At 39.1% G+C, this 18,691-nt stretch overlaps 1 protein-coding gene across 9 annotated transcripts in view; it reads left to right on the top strand.

The window, feature by feature from the left end:
* The window catches only part of POSTN (periostin), a 91,068-nt gene extending 72,782 nt beyond the window's left edge, over positions 1–18,286 (top strand). For 2 of the 9 annotated variants that reach the window (XM_060763448.2, XM_060763442.2), the window contains 6 exons: positions 446–535; positions 1,463–1,543; positions 3,505–3,585; positions 7,564–7,650; positions 10,973–11,023; positions 16,852–18,286. In XM_060763448.2, coding sequence (XP_060619431.2) covers positions 446–535; positions 1,463–1,543; positions 3,505–3,585; positions 7,564–7,650; positions 10,973–11,023; positions 16,852–16,922 — 461 coding nt within the window. In that variant the 3' untranslated portion in view covers positions 16,923–18,286. The remainder of the gene's footprint in view (positions 1–445; positions 536–1,462; positions 1,544–3,504; positions 3,586–7,563; positions 7,651–10,972; positions 11,024–16,851) is intronic. The other 7 variants (XM_060763443.2, XM_060763451.2, XM_060763444.2 and 4 more) reach the window with 7 other exon arrangements.
* Positions 18,287–18,691: the final 405 nt, after the last annotated feature.

The raw sequence follows: 18,691 nt of genomic DNA, 5'->3' as shown, positions 1-18,691 counted from the left end.
GAGATAAAATGTTGAAAAACAACTTTGCAACGCTCTATTTTTTATGTTAGAACATATTAATTATACTTATATATCTTGAGAAACTCAACATTGTTGCCATTGACATTGCAAACAAAATCTGAAAAGCACCTATCATTCTGTCTAAAAACTCAATGAATGCATAAAATAGATATTTAAAATATTTGTTTTAAAAGTTCTATCACGTTCATAGCTTGAGATTATAAATATTTGGCCTTGGCAACATTAGCATGCTTGTAAATGAAAATGGCATCATTTCTTCTCTTCACTTAACAGTTAAGTTCTATCATTTTCTAACATCTACCCCTTTTGGCCCAAGTTTTGAAATAAAGATTATTTGGCTGCATTATGAAATATAAAACAACCCAATTAAAAAAACACAGTTGTCAATTACTTTGTCTTTAATGTTTAAAAACATTTTTATTAGAGCCTAAAATTAAAAAATACACGAAAATAATTGACGGCCTTCCTGTGGAAGTAACTGAAAAAGAAGTGACAGAAGAAAGAATTATTCAAGGTAAACTATACCAAAAATATACAGAAGCATAAATTTTACAAACAAAAGTGAGGATTTTTTCATATGGATTCCACACCTAATTCTGGCCATTTGAGGTTATTTATCACCAGCAGGTCCAAGCTTTTCTAATCTGGTGATGCTATCTTAATTCCTGAGAACGGGTCTTAAAAGAAAGACGAAACCTCAGATCCAATTTATACTCATATAATCCAGTTCAATGCTGTTTAATGTGCATTATATGAGTCTACACTGGCCATATAATGCAGTTCAAACTGCATTATATGGCAGTGCACATGGGGCCTAAGTAATGCAATTAAAATACTGTGGAAAAATATTCTATTCCCTATTTTTAACATCTTAAATCTGAATGTGAGCCCTAATTAGGACAGACCCAATGAATTACTAGGATTGATATAAGTATTGCTTTACCATTCAAATGAATCTAATTTAGTTGGGACCAACATTTTTATTTAGGTCCAAATATGTAGATATCGTTGCCATCTCATGTGCATCTTGTTTGTTTGTTCATTGCATAAATGTTTACTACTCAATGTCTCAAACAATATAACCACATCCTGATGATGCTGTGTAATATCAGTTTTCATGTGAGAGGTGGGAGTAAATTCTCTTAGAACAACCACGACATATCACATATTTCTTGCAACATATTTCTGTTCACCTTCACAACCCTCAATGTTCTGTATGTTGAAATCTCTGAGTCTGTAGCCAGCTGTTGAGCATTCACTAGCTTGTAAGTGCTGATGAAGAGCAAGTCTTCTACCAGGGCCTTCTTTCATTACCCCCTGTGTCTATTAATGTGCTTCTGGGAAGAAGATTCTGCTAATTACAACATGACAATGAAGATTGTGAAAAATGCATTCTAAGAATTAGGGAGGAATACATCTCATTCACTCTTTTTCACTTCAGGTCCTGAAGTGAAGTATACCCGCATCACTACAAGTGATGGGGCAGATGCTGAGGAGACTCTTAAGAAATTGCTGGAAGAAGGTTAGTATTCATCTTACTAAGGAAGAATAAGATACTGAACTGTGACACTTGTTGCTTTAGTGCAGGCACGGGGAACCTTCGGCTCTCCAGGTGTGGTGGACTTCAACTCCCACAATTCCTTGAGGCCAAGGTAAGCCTTTGGGGTGAATGCCGAGCCTCAAGGAATTGTGGGAGTTGAAGTCCACCACACCTGGAGAGCCGAAGGTTCCTGACCCCTGTTTTAGTGGCTGAAATCAGCCAGCATATGTGTAAAAGGAATAGTGCATATGAAAAAGAACTCTTGGTTACTTGCTGAGTTTAGGAATGTTGATTTGAGCATGTTGGTCAGCGATATACACATTTGTGTTACTGTAAGTATTAAGCCATTTGATTAATGTCAAATTAAATTAATGCAATTTAATGAATGTTAAATATTACATCAATTTTATGAGTATTTGAAAACTTTTTTTAAAAGAATTGATTTATAAATCACCTTTCCCTCATTTTTGGGAGCCCAAGAAGGCTTCCAAAAATGATGTTGAAAACAGATACACTTGTGAACATTTCCAGTCACATAATTATGATCTCCAGGTTTCATGCCTGTGTGTCTTAAGAGCAAGGAGATTAGAAAGAGAAAGGTCCCAGCCACACAGGCACTATAATTTGGCTGGAATCCATCTTGAGGTTGGGGTGTCTACAAAATGTACACCCCCTCCCCAATGCAACCTCCAACTTGCATCCAGCCAGAAATCTAGTGTTTAAAAAACTCACCTGAAATTCCGCATCATGCATAAAATGAACTGAAGTCAGTGTATAAAAATGCAGTGTTGGAAAGCTGGAGAAGCATCTGGAGTGCTTGTTAGGACAGAGTTAAACTCTGGGAGTCACAGAGGGAAGCCATGTTAAAAGTTTGTGTGGATGTAAACAAATGTCTCTCCTTCTGTAAAGAAAGGATTTCAATGCCTCAGCTTGTTCCACTTTACCCACTGATTTTTTTTTAAAAGTGATTTTCACTGAAAAAGCTTTAAAAAGTCTGTATTCAGTTTGATCCAGAATCAGTGGAGCTTTATAAACTCTGTCTGGATCTACACTGCCATATAATCCAGATTATCAAAGCAGATGATCCAGATTATCTGCTTTGAATTGGATTGTGTGAGTCTGTACTACCATATAATCTAGTTGAATTGGATTATCTTCTTTGATATGGATTATACTGCCATATAATCCAGTTCAAAGCAGATATTCTGGATTTTATATTGCAGTGTAAATGGAGCCTCCACGGCAGCTTTGAACAGGTTTGGGGGTGCTTGTGTAGGCACTCCAAAGTGAACTGGATTTCTTAAATCCAAATTCTGTACCAAAATAAATGGCTGTGCGGAAAGGCCCAGAGAGAGAGACCCATTTTCAGAAATTCTAATATTCCTATGAAATAGCATCCAGTGTGAATGTATATGTGATCTACTGTTAGGCTTCATAGCAGAAGTATTCAGTGTGCACTGGAGGGCACATCTACACCAACCATTTCAGTCAGTTTCAAGCCAGTACTGAAGAAAGTGTTTTTGTTGTGCAGATGATTACACTGGAAATTCTGGAACCAGTTTGAGGCTGGATAGTGATTACATAAACCACAGAGCACGGATGTACATTAAGGACATTTTAATGTGCTTTTGTGGGCATTTGTTGTTGAACTGCAATGAATGGTCAGTATAGATGGAGCCATAGTTAGTTACTTCAATAATGTATACCTCAATAATACTTTTTTTGGGGGGGTTCAAGTTAAACAGTCAATATATGGTGTACACTCGAGGCACATGGCAACCATTACTTTCTTTTCCTGAAAACAACAGATGTTTGGCATTATACTTATTATTGTGAGATGTGTGTTGTTTATTTATAAAGTATGCTTCTTAAATGTGCTGCAATTGAAATTTCCCAATGTCTGAAACAAACCAATGTCATGCCATAAACATGTGTCCTATCAGAGGTTACCAAGGTGACCAAACTCATTGAAGGTGATGGTCATTTGCTTGAAGATGAAGAAATCAAAAGACTCCTCCAGGGAGGTTAGTAAGTGCAAGGCAACTAACCTCATTTCAAGGAACTCATGAGAACTGACAAGAAACAGCTTAACTTTTTAAAGACTGATCTCATTGAGCAAAACTATATAGAACAAAAACTAATGCATATGAAAAATTGATCTTTGAGTATTCCATTTACCTCTCAAAACCTACACTGAGAAAAAAATAAAAATAATAATATGTGAATTCAGTCTTTAAATAGTTCCAAATGAGCAATGAAGATTTTATTTTTGATACAATATTCTGTAATAAATACTGATCTTCAAGAAATACAAAGTATACAAGAAGATATCCAACTCTTTTATATTACTTATTGTAAACAAATGTTCATTGCTCATAAAATAACATAGGCATGTTTAGCATCCTTCTTTGGAATGCAGGTTCTCTGCATTAAAGCTTATTATTATCTTTAACGCTACAGTAAGTATATTCATTATTTGACTGCATGGTGCATGTTTGATGTAAACTTGTTTCATTTTAAAAGGTTGGGGTGGGGGGTATGTGTTGACCTTGTACCCAATATTCTACATGACCTGAAAGTATGTAATGGAATTGAGCGTGTTGAACATAACATGTACACATCGAATTGATTTTTAGGATACAACTAAAGCAAGTCTGTATCTATAACATCAGTGCTATGGATATCACCGGTTGTGTAAAAAACATATACAAATATATAGCTGCTGTTTAAATCCAAGCAAAATAAAAAATATTGCAGCTGGTGTATGGTGAAATTCCATGGAGCACCTACACATTGAGCGTTTAAAATAAGAAAAAAAGCATTACACACTTTAAGTGACTTTTCCATTCATATATGGTTCCGGCCTTGCTTACTTGTCTGAACATATTTCCCTCTATGATCCACCTCTCGATCCTGTCACTCTCGCAAGTGTGACTGGCAGAGATGAGAGACAAGGCCTTATCGGTGGTGGCCCCCTTCTGTGGAACACACTCCCTAATGAAATCAGGTTGGCCTCCTCTCTCCTATTCTTTAGGAAAAAGCTTAAATCATGGTTGTGGAGCCAAGCATTCGAGCAGCAGATGCAGCAATAACAATGCAAACAATTTATTTGACCAACAATGAACATACCTCAGACTGTAACTTTGGATGTGGATATGTATTTGTACTTAGATTTGTTAACTTTTAATATTGATGTTTAAATTTACTGTTTTAATTAATGATGTAAACTTGTTTCATTTTAAAATCAGAAGTTTCCAATCCTGTCAGGTTGAAAAAATATTACAATAACTGCAGTGCCATCATAATCTGGTGACATCACATTTCCAAACTCTCAGGACATCAGTGGCAGTAGCATGTGGAGCAGGAATTGGGTGTAACTGAAAAATGTTGATGGGAAACCAAGTAGAAAATGATAGTTATGTGTAGCACCATGAAAACCCAAAGGCAGACCAGATTGGCATTGTGACAGTTGCAAGTGTTGACCCATGATTATACTTACTTCAGTCTATGTGTCCAGACCCAGCCATTTGTTCTTGCAATGGAAGGATTCTGTCATGAGCTGCAGAGTAGCCAGCTCTTCTTGGCCAAAAGCATCTTAGTGTAATAAATCATATATAATACAAAAATATATACAAAAAGCCTCTAGTACAACTTTTGAAAATGTAATGCCTAAGACATTTACCTTTTATCCATCATCTCGAATGCCCTTGTGGGTCAGAATTATTTGGCATGCATAATGAGAGGAAGAAAAAATAGTTGGCAAAGTTTACCAAAACCCCGCCTCTTAAACTTCAGACTACAGATGTTATTCTTGTTCCAAATGAAGCAAATCCACTTCACTTTAGTTTTGCTATGATTAACTAAGTGTCAAATTTGGAAGATCGCAAAGTCAGTCATAGCCAACTGGCTCTTCATTGAGCCAGATCTTGACATTTCACTCAGGTAGAATTCATCAGGAATTGGGATGAGGAGCAGAGGGAGTAGTACATAAAAATTGTATTAAAAAGGGGATTGCAAAGATCACAAATAAAAAGTACCTTTCAGCATTCATTTTCATGTCATTACATTGGCCAGTTGTGGAAAACTTGATTCTAGTTGAGCATTGTCAAGGTCTTCATGAAGAATGAATGAATGATGCTACTAACATTTGAAGGAGCCCCCGGTGACGCAGTGGGTTAAAGCAGTGAGCTGCTGAACTTGCTGACCGAAAGGTCGCTGGTTCGACTCCAGGGAGTGGCATGAGCTATCGCTGTTAGCCCCAGCTTCTGCTAACCTAGCAGTTCGAAAACATGCAAATGTGAGTAGATCAATAGGTACTGCTCCAGCGGGAAAGTAATGGTGCTCCATGCAGTCATTCCGGCCACATTACCTTGGAGGCATCTATGGACAACTCCAGCTCTTCGGCTTAGAAATAGAGATGTGCACCAACCCCAGAAACGAACACGACTAGACTTAATGTCAGGGGGAAACCTTCAACCTAACATCTGAAAGTTTTGTATAGGGATATAAGTGCAGGAAAGGTGAGTATAGGGATACATAGAGAATAAGGAGAGATTGAGTTATAATCTTTGCACAGGTACTCAGACCTAAATATGGAAGCCCAGGTTTCAGCTATAGCCTGGAATCCATTTGCAGAGCTCAAAGTAATGTTCAGGCCACATCCATTCCTCTATGGCATCATATTTGTGAAAAAGCAACACTGTAGCACAAACTATGCAGAAAATAGTATTTTCTACATAAGGTCATTTTCTATGCAAAAGCAAGGGCTTTGTGGTTGTTGTTGACTAGACAACAGAAACATTGCTTGAATATAAAGAAACCAATCAAGAATTTCAGTAACAAAGAACACAACTTTTTGGCATATTTATGCTGTCCGGAAGTTTTGAGTAGAAATCTTACGCTTACCCCATTGAATGATTTGGGTAGTTATGTTTACCTTGTTTACATTGTGATTTGTTTGGTTGTTTGGCTTTATTTATTTTGGACTCAGTGAGTCAGCTTATCAATTGCACTGCCTTCATTGTTGATGCTTAGTTTTCTCACCCCACTTTGATTTTTCTAGACCAGTGGTTCTCTGCCTTTGGTCCTCCAGCTTTTTAGCTGTTGGGAATTGTGGGAGCTGGTCCAAAATAGCTGTAGGAGAAAAGGTTAGGAACCACTGTTCTAAACCCTTTCCCACAGACTACCATCACATGCCCTGATGTGATCCACACACGTGCACTGGTTCAGACACACACTCACCTCAGAAAATTTAGAGATAGCGTTAATTGGCTGACTGGCATTTTGGACATCGTCCAGATTTTCCCCCTTTCCAACAGAAAATCATAGAATCATAGAATCAAAGAGTTGGAAGAGACCTCACGGGCCATCCAGTCCAACCCCCTGCCAAGAAGCAGGAATATTGCATTCAAATCACCCCTGACAAATGGCCATCCAGCCTCTGCTTAAAAGCTTCCAAAGAAGGAGCCTCCACCACACTCCGGGGCAGAGAGTTCCACTGCTGAACGGCTCTCACAGTCAGGAAGTTCTTCCTAATGTTCAGATGGAATCTCCTCTCTTGCAGTTTGAAGCCATTGTTCCGCGTCCTAGTCTCCAAGGAAGCAGAAAACAAGCTTGCTCCCTCCTCCCTGTGGTTTCCTCTCACATATTTATACATGGCTATCATATCTCCTCTCAGCCTTCATAAGCCCATAGAAGAAAATTTTATTCCTGCCCAAAGCAACACAGCCAGCTGTTTGCAAGTTGTGACACAGAACCCTGAAATGGAAGTGATTTGAATGTATGGAAGTGCATGTACTTGTATACATTTTGTGGGACATGGCGGAAGATGACAGTGCATAGCTGCTATCCCTAAAACAGATGGATCCTCAAAACAGTCAGTTCTTACAATGCAGCTGTATCCAGCCTTAGTTGTTAAAATGAGGCATACACGCTCTGGATCGTTTTTCTGTCAAAATGCTATCTGCTTCTTAATTTATTGTTGTTTTTAATGTTTATCATAGCTGGATCTGAGTACACCAAGGTTACTAAAGTAATTGAGAGAGAGCCAAAGGTTGTTGAGACAGAAATAAAGAAAATTCATCTGGAAGGTTAGTTCTATGGGACCAACCACATATCCAATGGTTGTTGTAGATACAGCTTTATGATTATTTTCATGGAAATTTGTTAAGGCCCCCTTGCTACAGTTTCTGCCTAGTTGCTTGTCTAGCTTGGAAATCTGTATTCTGTATTGTCAAAACAAACAAACAGGCACAGAAAATCACTCTCAACAAGAGATTCCCCCCAGGCACTTCCAGGCTATTGAATGCAAATCAAGGTGATCAGCTGAAACATTACCCTGGTCATTCCACAGATATATAAAGCCATTTTTCCTACTTCCAACAGACCTCACTACCTCTGAGGATGCTTGCCATAGATGCAGGCGAAACGTCAGGAGAAAAATTGCCTCAGAACATGGCCATATAGCCCGGAAAAACCTACAACAACCCAATCTGTATTCTGTTTAATAGATGGTAGCAATGGTTGCTGTAGATATCATGTCACAACTGAAATCTGCTGATGCTTTTATGTTAAGCAGCTTTGAGTCACGCGGGGTAATAATAATATTATTACTAATAATAATAACAACAACAACAAATAAGGTATAAAATGTTTTTCACAGTTGTTTCTTTCTTGGACTAGAACCCTTTTCTAGAATTATAAAATTGGAAGAAAGGTTGGGGTGGGGGGTATGTGTTGACCTTGTACCCAACATTCTACATGACCTGAAAGTATGTAATGGAATTGAGCGTGTTGAACATAACATGTACACATCGAATTGATTTTTTGGATACAACTAAAGCAAGACTGTATCTATAACATCAGTGCTATGAATATCACCAGTTGCGTAAAAAACATATACAAATATATAGCTGCTGTATAAATCCAAGCAAAATAAAAAATATTGCAGCTGGTGTATGGTGAAATTCCATAGAGCACCTACACATTGAGCGTTTTAAATAAGAAAAAAGCATTGCACACATTACGGGACTTTTCCATTCATATATGGTTCCGGCCTTGCTTACTTGTCTGAACATATTTCCCCCTATGATCCACCTCTCGATCCTGCCACTCTCGCAGTGTGACTGGCAGAGACGAGAGACAAGGCCTTATCGGTGGTGGCCCCCTTCTGTGGAACACACTCCCTAATGAAATCAGGTTGGCCTCCTCTCTCCTATTCTTTAGGAAAAAGCTTAAATCATGGTTGTGGAGCCAAGCATTCGAGCAGCAGATGCAGCAATAACAATGCAAACAATTTATTTGACCAACAATGAACATACCTCAGACTATAACTTTGGATGTGGATATGTATTTGTACTTAAATTTGTTAACTTTTAATATTGATGTTTAAATTTACTGTTTTAATTAATATTTTAACTGCAATTTTATTGCTACTGCTCATTGGGCATCTAATGATTGCTGGTTGTGAGTCATCCTGAGTCTCCTCCCCCCACCCCTCAGGAGGGTGAGAAGGACAGGATATAAATGTTCAAAATAAATAAATAAATAAAAATGTGTCTGACAACCTGTTCAGCAGTTACAAGATCATAACTTGTAATTGCTCGGATTCACATTTACAGTGACCTTACTTTTGCAGCTTGGTGTAGTTTAACCAAGCCATTTGTGATGAAAGTACTGTCTGCAGTCCTCTCCCAGTTACAAGGCACCTTGGAGGAATCATTTGTGGCAGGAACCCAAGGGGGTCTTTCCAGCTACCTGTGCATGGTGTGCTCCATGGTCCCATGAGTGAGAGGCACTGCAGATGCTATTATTCAGTGCCCCAATTTCCAGTGCTTCAGAAACATTTCAAGACTTATCATAGTGACATTAACAATGCAAACCTATATTTAATTACAATAACAATAAATGCAAATCAATATTTCCAGTGCCAATATATTACATTATATAGTAATCTAGATCTATTGTAGTCTGATCATATATCATATAAAGTGTATGGTACACATAGTTCTTGTGATCATGTACTCTTTGCTTATGACTTATGATAAATCTATATATATAAAATGTTCTGTGCATAATGAGTACCTTAAAAACAAAAGAACCAATGAATGAAATCACACCAAATTTGGCAACAAAACATCTCACAACACAAGGAGTGACTATCACTCAAAACATTATGATTTGTCATTTGGGAGTTGTAGTTGCTGGGCTTTATAGTTCACCTACAATCAAAGTGCATTCTGAACTCCATCAACGATGGAATTGAACCAAACTTGACACACAGAACTCACATGACCAACAGAAAATACTGGACGGGTTTGGTGAATTGTAGTTTGGGAGTTGTAGTTCATCTACATCCAAAGAGCACTGTGGACTCAAACAATGATGGATCTGGACCAAACTTGGCACAAGCACTCAATACGCTCAGATATGAACACAGATGGAGTTTGGGGGAAATAGACCTTGATATTTGGGAGTTGTAGTCACTGGGATTCACAGTTCACCTACAATCAAAGAGTGTTCTGAACCCCACAAACGACAGAATCGGGGCAAACTTCCCACACAGAATCCCCATGACCAACAGAAAATATTTATTTATTTATTTATTTATTTATTTATTTATTTACATTATTTCTATCCCACCCATTTCAGCCCGAAGGCGACTCAGGGCGGTACTTAAGGCCATCCAATCCAACTCCCTTCATCAGGGCAAGAAAACATATTCAAAGCCCTCCTGACAAAGAGCCATCCAGCCATAGAGATAGATAGATAGATAGATATGATTCACACACAGAGAGATATAGTATCATAGATTTGAAAGGGACCCCTAAAGAAGGACCATGATCTGTTGCATATTCCAGAGTAGGCAAACCAGACACTCTCCACATCAACACTGACAAAGAAACACCAAGAAATACTGTTTATCCACAAGCATAAAGAAATTACATATACTGTATTAGAAACCAACACGTTCTCATTACTTTATTTTCCAGATCAACAGACTGGGCCACAGCAACGTGTGGCAGGGGACAGCTAGTGCAATATAAGTTTGTACTTTTAAATTAGTACATTTAATTTATCATAAGTCATAAGGAGATATGTTTTATAGCTGAGGTTAAAGTGGTGGTTCTCTGACCAGCATGAATGCAGATTCATAGTTGAAAGGGGGTTATGGGCCGTCAAGTCAATTAAGCAGCATTTTAAAATTGCATTCTGACTCAATTGAATAAGATACATTAGCACCATTACCAATGAACTAGAAGTGGTGAAATATATGCATGTATATAGTTATAACCCCAATGTCCTAAAAAGTCAACATAAGAAGTAATTTAATTCCAAAAAGCAATGGTTAGGGAGAGTGTTTATTGTCTGTAGCAAATCCTTATTATAAATTATGTATGTTTTCTTTTTCAGAAACACCTGTAAGGAAAATACAAACATCCAGAAGGATGCAAGGTAAGAAGGGTGAGGTTATAACTTTTACACCTTTGAAAAATTCTAAATATATCATTAAAATGCTTAATTGGATGTGCATTCTAATTGAAAGCATGATTGGACATTCTTTATGTACAGTTTAATTTGAAAAAGCAAGCCTTTTTAATTCAAGCTTGGAAAGGGACTTTTAAAAATATTTATTTACAGTTATAATTGTGCAATAAGAACATTTATACATTTGTTCTTGCACAAAGCAAACAATTTTCCTTTCTTTTCAAAAATGCGTAGAGAGAAAGAGAGGATCTGTTTAATTGAGAAGTTACAACTGAGGAGCGTACATTGCATTGATTATCTTAAAATATCTGCATCTATATAAATACAGAAAGGGAAAGGAATAAAGGAAAAGAATGAGAATGTGGCCTGGAAAAAAATGGGGACAGAAGAGCAAGAAAAGGGGGCTGCCTCTTTTTGGGACACAGTGCGAAGGCAGGCACAAAAAGCAGAGGCAAGAAGTACTCCCATCCCATTACCCTCCATTGCTCAAACTGGAAAAAGAAAGAATGCTCTGTATCCTTCCTCACTTTCTTTTTCTACTCAAGTGGTGTTCTGCAACAATGTGGGGAAGTCTAGAGACTATAGCACATCCACCAGTATGGGTCCATGAGCTGTAGCAGAGATGCAGTTAACATTTTTAATAGAGGCTTACTGCATAAGCTTCGTGCTCCTTATTATTTATTAACTATTTATTATTTATTAACTTTATTTGTACCCCGCTAACATCTCCCGAAGGACTCGATGCGGCTTACAAAGGCCAAGGCCCTCAATAAAACAACAGCATAACAAATACAACAAAAAACTCATAAAGCAAACCAATAAACATGAAAAGCAATAACAATAAAACATTAAAAACAATACATCATAACACATTTAAAACTAGGGCCAAGCCAAATGTAATGACTAAAATTAAAAGTGCTGGACATGACAGGTGAAATGTAAGGATTTTAGGGTGGGTGCGATGTGCAGGTAATCTTAAATCTCTAGTAAAGTGCGTTTGGGACATGATGCTGGGAGTTTCCTATTCTGGGAAGGCACACTGGAACAGCCAGGTCTTCAAGCTCTTCCTAAAGACTGCCAATGTTGGGGTTTATCTGATGTCCTTGGGGAGAGAGTTCCAGAGTCAGGGGGCTACCACAGAGAAGGCCCTGTCCCTCGTCCCCACCAAACGCGCTTGAGACGCAGGTGGAATCGTGAGCAGGGCCTCTCCAGATGAACGGAGGGATTGTGTGGGTTCATATACGGAGATGCGGTCACACAGGTAGGCGGGTCCCAAACCATTTAGGGCTTTGTAGGTGAGCACCTGCACCTTGAATTGGGACCGGAAAATGAACGGCAGCCAATGGAGCTCCTTAAACAGGAGGTTGACCTCTCTCTGTAAGGAGCACCAGTTAACAACCTGGCCACCACCCGTTGGACCAGTTGGAATTTCCGAGCCGTTTTCAAGGGCAGCCCCACGTAGATCACATTACAGTAGTCCAATCTAGAGGTGACCAAGGCATGGACCACCCTGACCAGATCAGCCTTTACGAGGTACGGTCACAGTTGGCGCACGAGTGTCAATTGTGCAAAAGCCCTCCCGGCCATCGCCGACGCCTGAGCCTCAAGCGTAAGTGATGAATCCAAGAGGCTTGTACATTTCAGTTGAACCTCAGCCTGTTTCTGCTATCCGCATCTTGGGGACCCACCGATCCATTTTTGTATGCCTCCCATTTTCCATCCGCAGCCAGAATATATGGCTAGATCCAGCCCATTGGTGGCAATTGGGAGGGGGCTTCACAGGCTCCCATTCCCATAATTTTTAAGGCTATTGAGATGAAAATGCCCACACTTGCAGGGCCACTGCTGGCCCACCAAGTTTCATAATGTTCAGGTCATCAGGTTGTGGCCAGTTTTTGGTGGTATGGGCATACCAAGTCACCTTGTCTGTCTCCTGAGGTATAACGACCAAGTAGCAACAGTAAGAACAGACCACAGAACAACAGACTGGTTCAAGATTGGGAAAGGAATACGGCTGTATACTCTCACCCAACCTATTCAACTTGTATGCAGAACACATAATGCGACATGCAGGGCTTGATGAATCCAAGGCTGGAGTTAAAATTGCTGGAAGACACATTAACAACCGTCGATATGCAGATGATACCACTTTCATGGTTGAAAGCGAGGAGGAGCTGAGAAGCCTTCTAACCAAGGCAAAAGAAGAAAGTGCAAAAGCTGGGTTGCACCTAAACATTTAAAAAAACCAAGATTATGGCAACCAGACTGATTGATAACTAGCAAATAGAGGGGGAAAACATGGAGGCAGTGAAAAACTTTGTATTTCTAGGTGCAAAGATTATGCAGACACAGACTGCAGCCAGGAAATCAGAAGGCGTTTACTTCTTGGGAGGAGAGCAATGACCAATCTCGATAAAATAGTGAAGAGTAGAGACAACACTCTGGCAACGAAGATCCACATAGTTAAAGCATTGGTAGTCCCCATAGTAACGTATGGATGTAAGAGCTGGACCATTAAGGAAGGCTGAGTGAAGGATAGATGCTTTTGAACTATGGTGCTGGAGGAAAGTTCTGAGAGTGCCTTGGACTAGAAGAAGATCAAACCAGTCCATACTCCAGGAAATAAGACTGACTGCTCACTGGAGGAAAGTATATTAGAGGCAGTGATGAAGTACTTTGGTCACATAACGAAAAGACAGGAAAGCTTGGAGAAGACAATGATGCTGGGTAAAATAGAAGGAAAAAGAAAGAGGGGCAGACCAAGGGCAAGATGGATGGATGGTTTGCTTGAAGTAACTTGCTTGACTTTGAAGGAACTGGGGGTGGCCACAGCCTACAGGGAGCTCTATGGCATGGGCTGGTCCATGAGGTCACGAAGAGTCGGAAGCAACTGAATGAATAAACAACAACAGGTACTTTCTTCCATACCTGGTGGGCATGCAAAAAAGTGAGAAAAAAAACTGGAAAGACATCAATTGGGAAATTCAAAAAATATGAAAGTTTAAAATGAAAATGGAACCTGAATATTTTTTTATTACTGATGCTGGACCCAGAAATGAAAAAACTGTTTAATTATTTGAGTACCTCAGCTAGGATTGTGTATATGAGGAATTGGAGACTTAAGGAAGTGCCTATATTAGAGGATTGGCAAAATAAGGTACTAAAAATATCCATATTCATATATGGATAGACTTACATACTGGATAACACCAAACCAAGGAATGCCCAATAAACAGATGGACTGAGATGAAGTTAAGGACTATTTTAAGCAATTAAAAATAGAACTAATAATATAGAAGAGAAAATAATGGATTATAAAATAGGGGTTCTCAATATAAAAGATGTAAAGTATGGGAAAAAATAAAGAAACAGAACAAAAACAGGACAAAGTCTTAAAATAAGAAATCAACAATGAAACGACGGATGGAAGTCAATAACAAAATTCTTTTGTCACTTTTTTTCTTTTTCTCTTCCCTTTCCTCTCTCTGTTTCTGGCTTTTCTTCGCTCTTTCTTCCTTATCCTTTTCTCTATCCTTTTTTCTTTAAATGTTTTATTGTAATGCAAAACCAATCTTATTGTTTCTAATAAAAATTATTTCAAATGGCCAAAACCAATCTATGCACCAGTCTTCTCCTTACCATTTTGTGCACTTGAGGTGGAGAGGAGTAGTACCCGCTTTTTAAAACAGAGGTTTATTGCCAACTCACTACCTGTCTTGGGAGGCTTGCAGAGAGACTTCCAAGGTCCCAAATGCTTATTATAGTATGCCTCTATTTAAAATGTCTGTCACTGCTTTGCTCCACTTCAAGTGCACCAAATGAGAGATCAAAGAGTTTGTCCACCACTGATCTATGAATAAATTGACCCTTTGGGGAAGTGATGTTTTGCCAAAAAATGTCTTGCTCACAAATGTATATAGTAGTTACTAGGCCTGTCGGTTTTAGTTCGTTAATTCGTTATTTCGTAATTTAATCGTTATTTTTAGCATATCCGACGCGATTTCAAAACATATTTTCAAACCCGGAAGGGTTTAAAAATATCGAAACAGCAGCCCCATTTTTTTTTTACGAGCTTCAGCTCGTCTCGTTAATGGGATGGAGGCTGCTGTGCTGCTGGTGCCTGGGAGCCAATCCGGCGCTCCCAAGCACCCCAGCAGTAAATGGGGCGGGCGGGGCGAAGGGGCAGCGCGAGCAACACAGCTGGGAGGAGCCGGAGCCGATCGGATGGCGCGCGCGCTCCTGCGCCCTCCTCCTCCTCCTCCTCCTCCTGACACTTCCTGCAACACAGCTGGGAGGAGGAGGAGGAGGAGGAGGAGGGCGCAGGAGCGCGCGCGCCAACCGATCGGCTCCGGCTGCTGCGCCCTCCTCCTCCTCCTCCTCCTCCTCCTCCTCCCAGCTGTGTTGCAGGAAGTGTCAGAAGGAGGAGGAGGAGGAGGAGGGCGCAGCAGCCGGAGCCGATCGGATGGCGCTCTTGCTGTGAGTTTTCAGGCTCTTCTTTTGCTGTGAGTTTTCAGGGCTGTATGTATGACCATGTTCCAGAAGCATTCTCTCCTGACATTTTGCCCACATCTATGGCAGGCATCCTCAGAGGTCTGTTGGAAACTAGGCAAATGGAGTTTCAGTTTATCTGCTACTGCACCATTAGCTTCCACTTCCCAATAATTCCTCTCACTCCCTTTCCTCCCTAGCAACCCAAACAGCGCCTTAGAACTACGTTTCCCATGATGCTTTAGGGCACCGCTTGAGTAGCTCAGTGGAAAAGAGGCTGGGTTGTCTCTGGTGCCTCGGAGCTGCCTTTTTAGCCTCCCCGTGCCCCTTGGAACTACGTTTCCCACAAGGCACCGCTCCAACAATTCTCTGGAGGGAGGGGCGGGGCACGGGGGAGGGAATGGCTAAGATGGCGGCCGGTCTGAGGGGCTGTGTTGGGGGTCGGGGGCGTCGCGGCGGTCGGCGGTGCTGCTGAGGGGCAAGCAGCGCTCGGAGCAGCCGGCTAGCCATGTTCCAGAAGCATTCTCTCCTGACATTTTGCCCACATCTATGGCAGGCATCCTCAGAGGTCTGTTGGAAACTAGGCAAATGGAGTTTCAGTTTATCTATTAGGCCTGTTTGATCAAGAAAAAAATTGTTTCTAAAATGTTTTGTAAATATTTACGAAATTTCGTAAATAACAAAACATTTTTTTGGAAAGTTTTGTAAATATTTTAAATATCGAAACAAAAAAACACCCCAATTACAAATCGATTTTAGAAACAAATTTTTTCTTGATCAAACAGGCCTAGTAGTTACAAGTAAGTAATTATGTATATATACAGCTTGGAGGCATTACATTTTGAACAATAACTCAATTCCCCAGACACAGTAAACTGCAGACTGTGCAACTGTGCAACTGTGCAAGTTAACACCAAGGTCTGGTGTTAACTGGTATTCACAGGGAAAATTATTTATGGCAGAGATATGTGAAATGTTCTTCGAGTAACTGCAGATTTTGCATATACTGGATTGAACATACATTATATAATGAAATAATAATATTCTAAGAAGATTGCCATAAAAGAGATTTTGGTTCTTCTGATACACAACTACTAAAAGGAGGGAGTATCGTCTCTAGGAAAGAATCAGCAGAGCTAGGGGATTGGAAATTTGGTGCTCTGCAAATTTTGATAAATAACTGTTCCCAGCACTCCCACCATTAACCACTGTATTCCTGAACTTTTCCATATTTATTTATTTGTGGAGGAGATATTAAAATTTGTAATTCATCGTGGAACATTTTTAACTTTTGTAATTTTGGGTTGGGTCAATAGGATCACCGCGGAGAAGAACACGGCTTGTCCGTCCTGGTGCAAAAAAGCAGAATCCACAGAAAGAGAACTGAAGAACTGAAACAATAATCAGAAGTCACAAGGGAAAAACATTTATTGAACCACAGATCACATTAACAATTAGGCATTTCAACCTGTAGCCCATATTTACATGTTCACATGGGAGAACATGTAATAGGAAGTACTTCCTGAAAGTACGCTTAATGAAGAGAGATTGAATGTTTCATTTTTTAATTAATTGGAAATGTACAAATAAAGTTATAATTCCATCTGGAAATAAATTAAAATTATAAGACATAGCATGTAAACTATGTAAGTAAATGTTTACTCCCTTTATGTAAATCAATATCATCAAAACTATTTGAGGATTATCTTTGTATGACCTATTTAAGTATCATTATGGCACATACAGCATCACCTTTAATATTCAAAATGGATATTAAACCACTGGCATAGCATCTTTGTTTTCATCACTGTATAAAAGTACTTGCCAGTGAACCTGCTAATTTCTCCTGTTTTTATTCTTCAAAAATTATCCAAATTTCAGAAGTTCCTCAATTATTTGCAAGTTCAAAATTAAAACACACACAAGAAAATGCTGGCTAATATCTACAAGTGGCTCACTGAATAAATGGAAACTTGCTGAAAGCCTTTGTGAATTTCATTGATTCACTGGGTCTGCTCTAGCTTTGAGTTAGGCCTTTCAGTAGAAACTCATTTTTAAAAGTGCTTGTGATTTAAACCACTTTCTCTAGTTGAAATTGTAAATCTGGTAAAGACTGATCTATAAGGTTCTGAAAAAGCCGAATTAAAGAGCCAAGTGATTCTCATTTCAGTGGAACTAAATCAGTTCCATTCAAAGAATGTCTTTTTGTCATGTGTTGTCTTGTTTGTGGATTTGACTCTCTGGCTGAAATTCTCTGATTTATGAAATGTGCATTGAAATCAACAGAGGTTCTGACTCTATTTGATCTAGTGAGCCTTTATTCTTGAAGTATTGCATTACATAATCTAAAACAGCAAAATAAAGTTACTCCCAGTTTTTCATTTATGAACAGAAAATAATCATAAGGATTACATAATGTTAAATTCCTCATGGACCATTAAAATGTATACAAAAATTGTTTTGATTCAGAAGAAATGTTATATCAGTTTGGACTTGGTCTGGAATATTTTGTATCAAAGATGCTTTGCTCTTTTCCATTAATAATGTGGGTATGTTTGTAAATTGTCCTTTTTATATCTTGTTTTTTGCTTCTGCCATATTTCTCTGTCAACTATGCAAGTGTATTTGTGAAGAGAATAGCATAGGTACATGGAGATGCCTTAATTCTACAGTGTTTTGTCAAAATAAATTAGGGTGTGCCTTTATATTTCTATTCTGCAACAAAATATTCATTAAAATTAGCTAAATAATTATGCTGTTTACTCATAATCTGTAGCTCATAATGTACAAACAGTGTACAAATTGCCAGATTAATTGAAAAACAAATAATGACCGGAATCTTGCTAGGGATATGTGCAGGTGTTTGTTTCCTTCCTTTGTATAGTGCCCTTTCTGGGTTGTTGCAAGGGTTAGTATTCTCTTCCTCCTTCCTTAGATTCCCAAAAGAAAAGCCTCTGAAACCATCTGTATGGTCATTCTGTGCTTTCTAGAAAGCGGGCAGGATTGCAGCAGCAGCTATATCCCTGATGGCCTGATGCAAAATAATAGGGGTGTGCAGAATTCTGTTTGGTAATTAAGATCCAGCCGCTGGATCGTTGAAAACAGACTGAGTGGGACCCAGCTGAAGCCTTAACTGGAATGGATCATGAGCAGCCG

Source organism: Anolis sagrei, chromosome 2 (genome assembly GCF_037176765.1).
Source record: "Anolis sagrei isolate rAnoSag1 chromosome 2, rAnoSag1.mat, whole genome shotgun sequence".
NCBI classification, from domain to species: Eukaryota; Metazoa; Chordata; class Lepidosauria; order Squamata; family Dactyloidae; genus Anolis; species Anolis sagrei.
The sequence above is the reverse complement of the archived record's forward strand: the minus strand, read 5'-3'. Positions and strand labels throughout refer to the sequence as shown.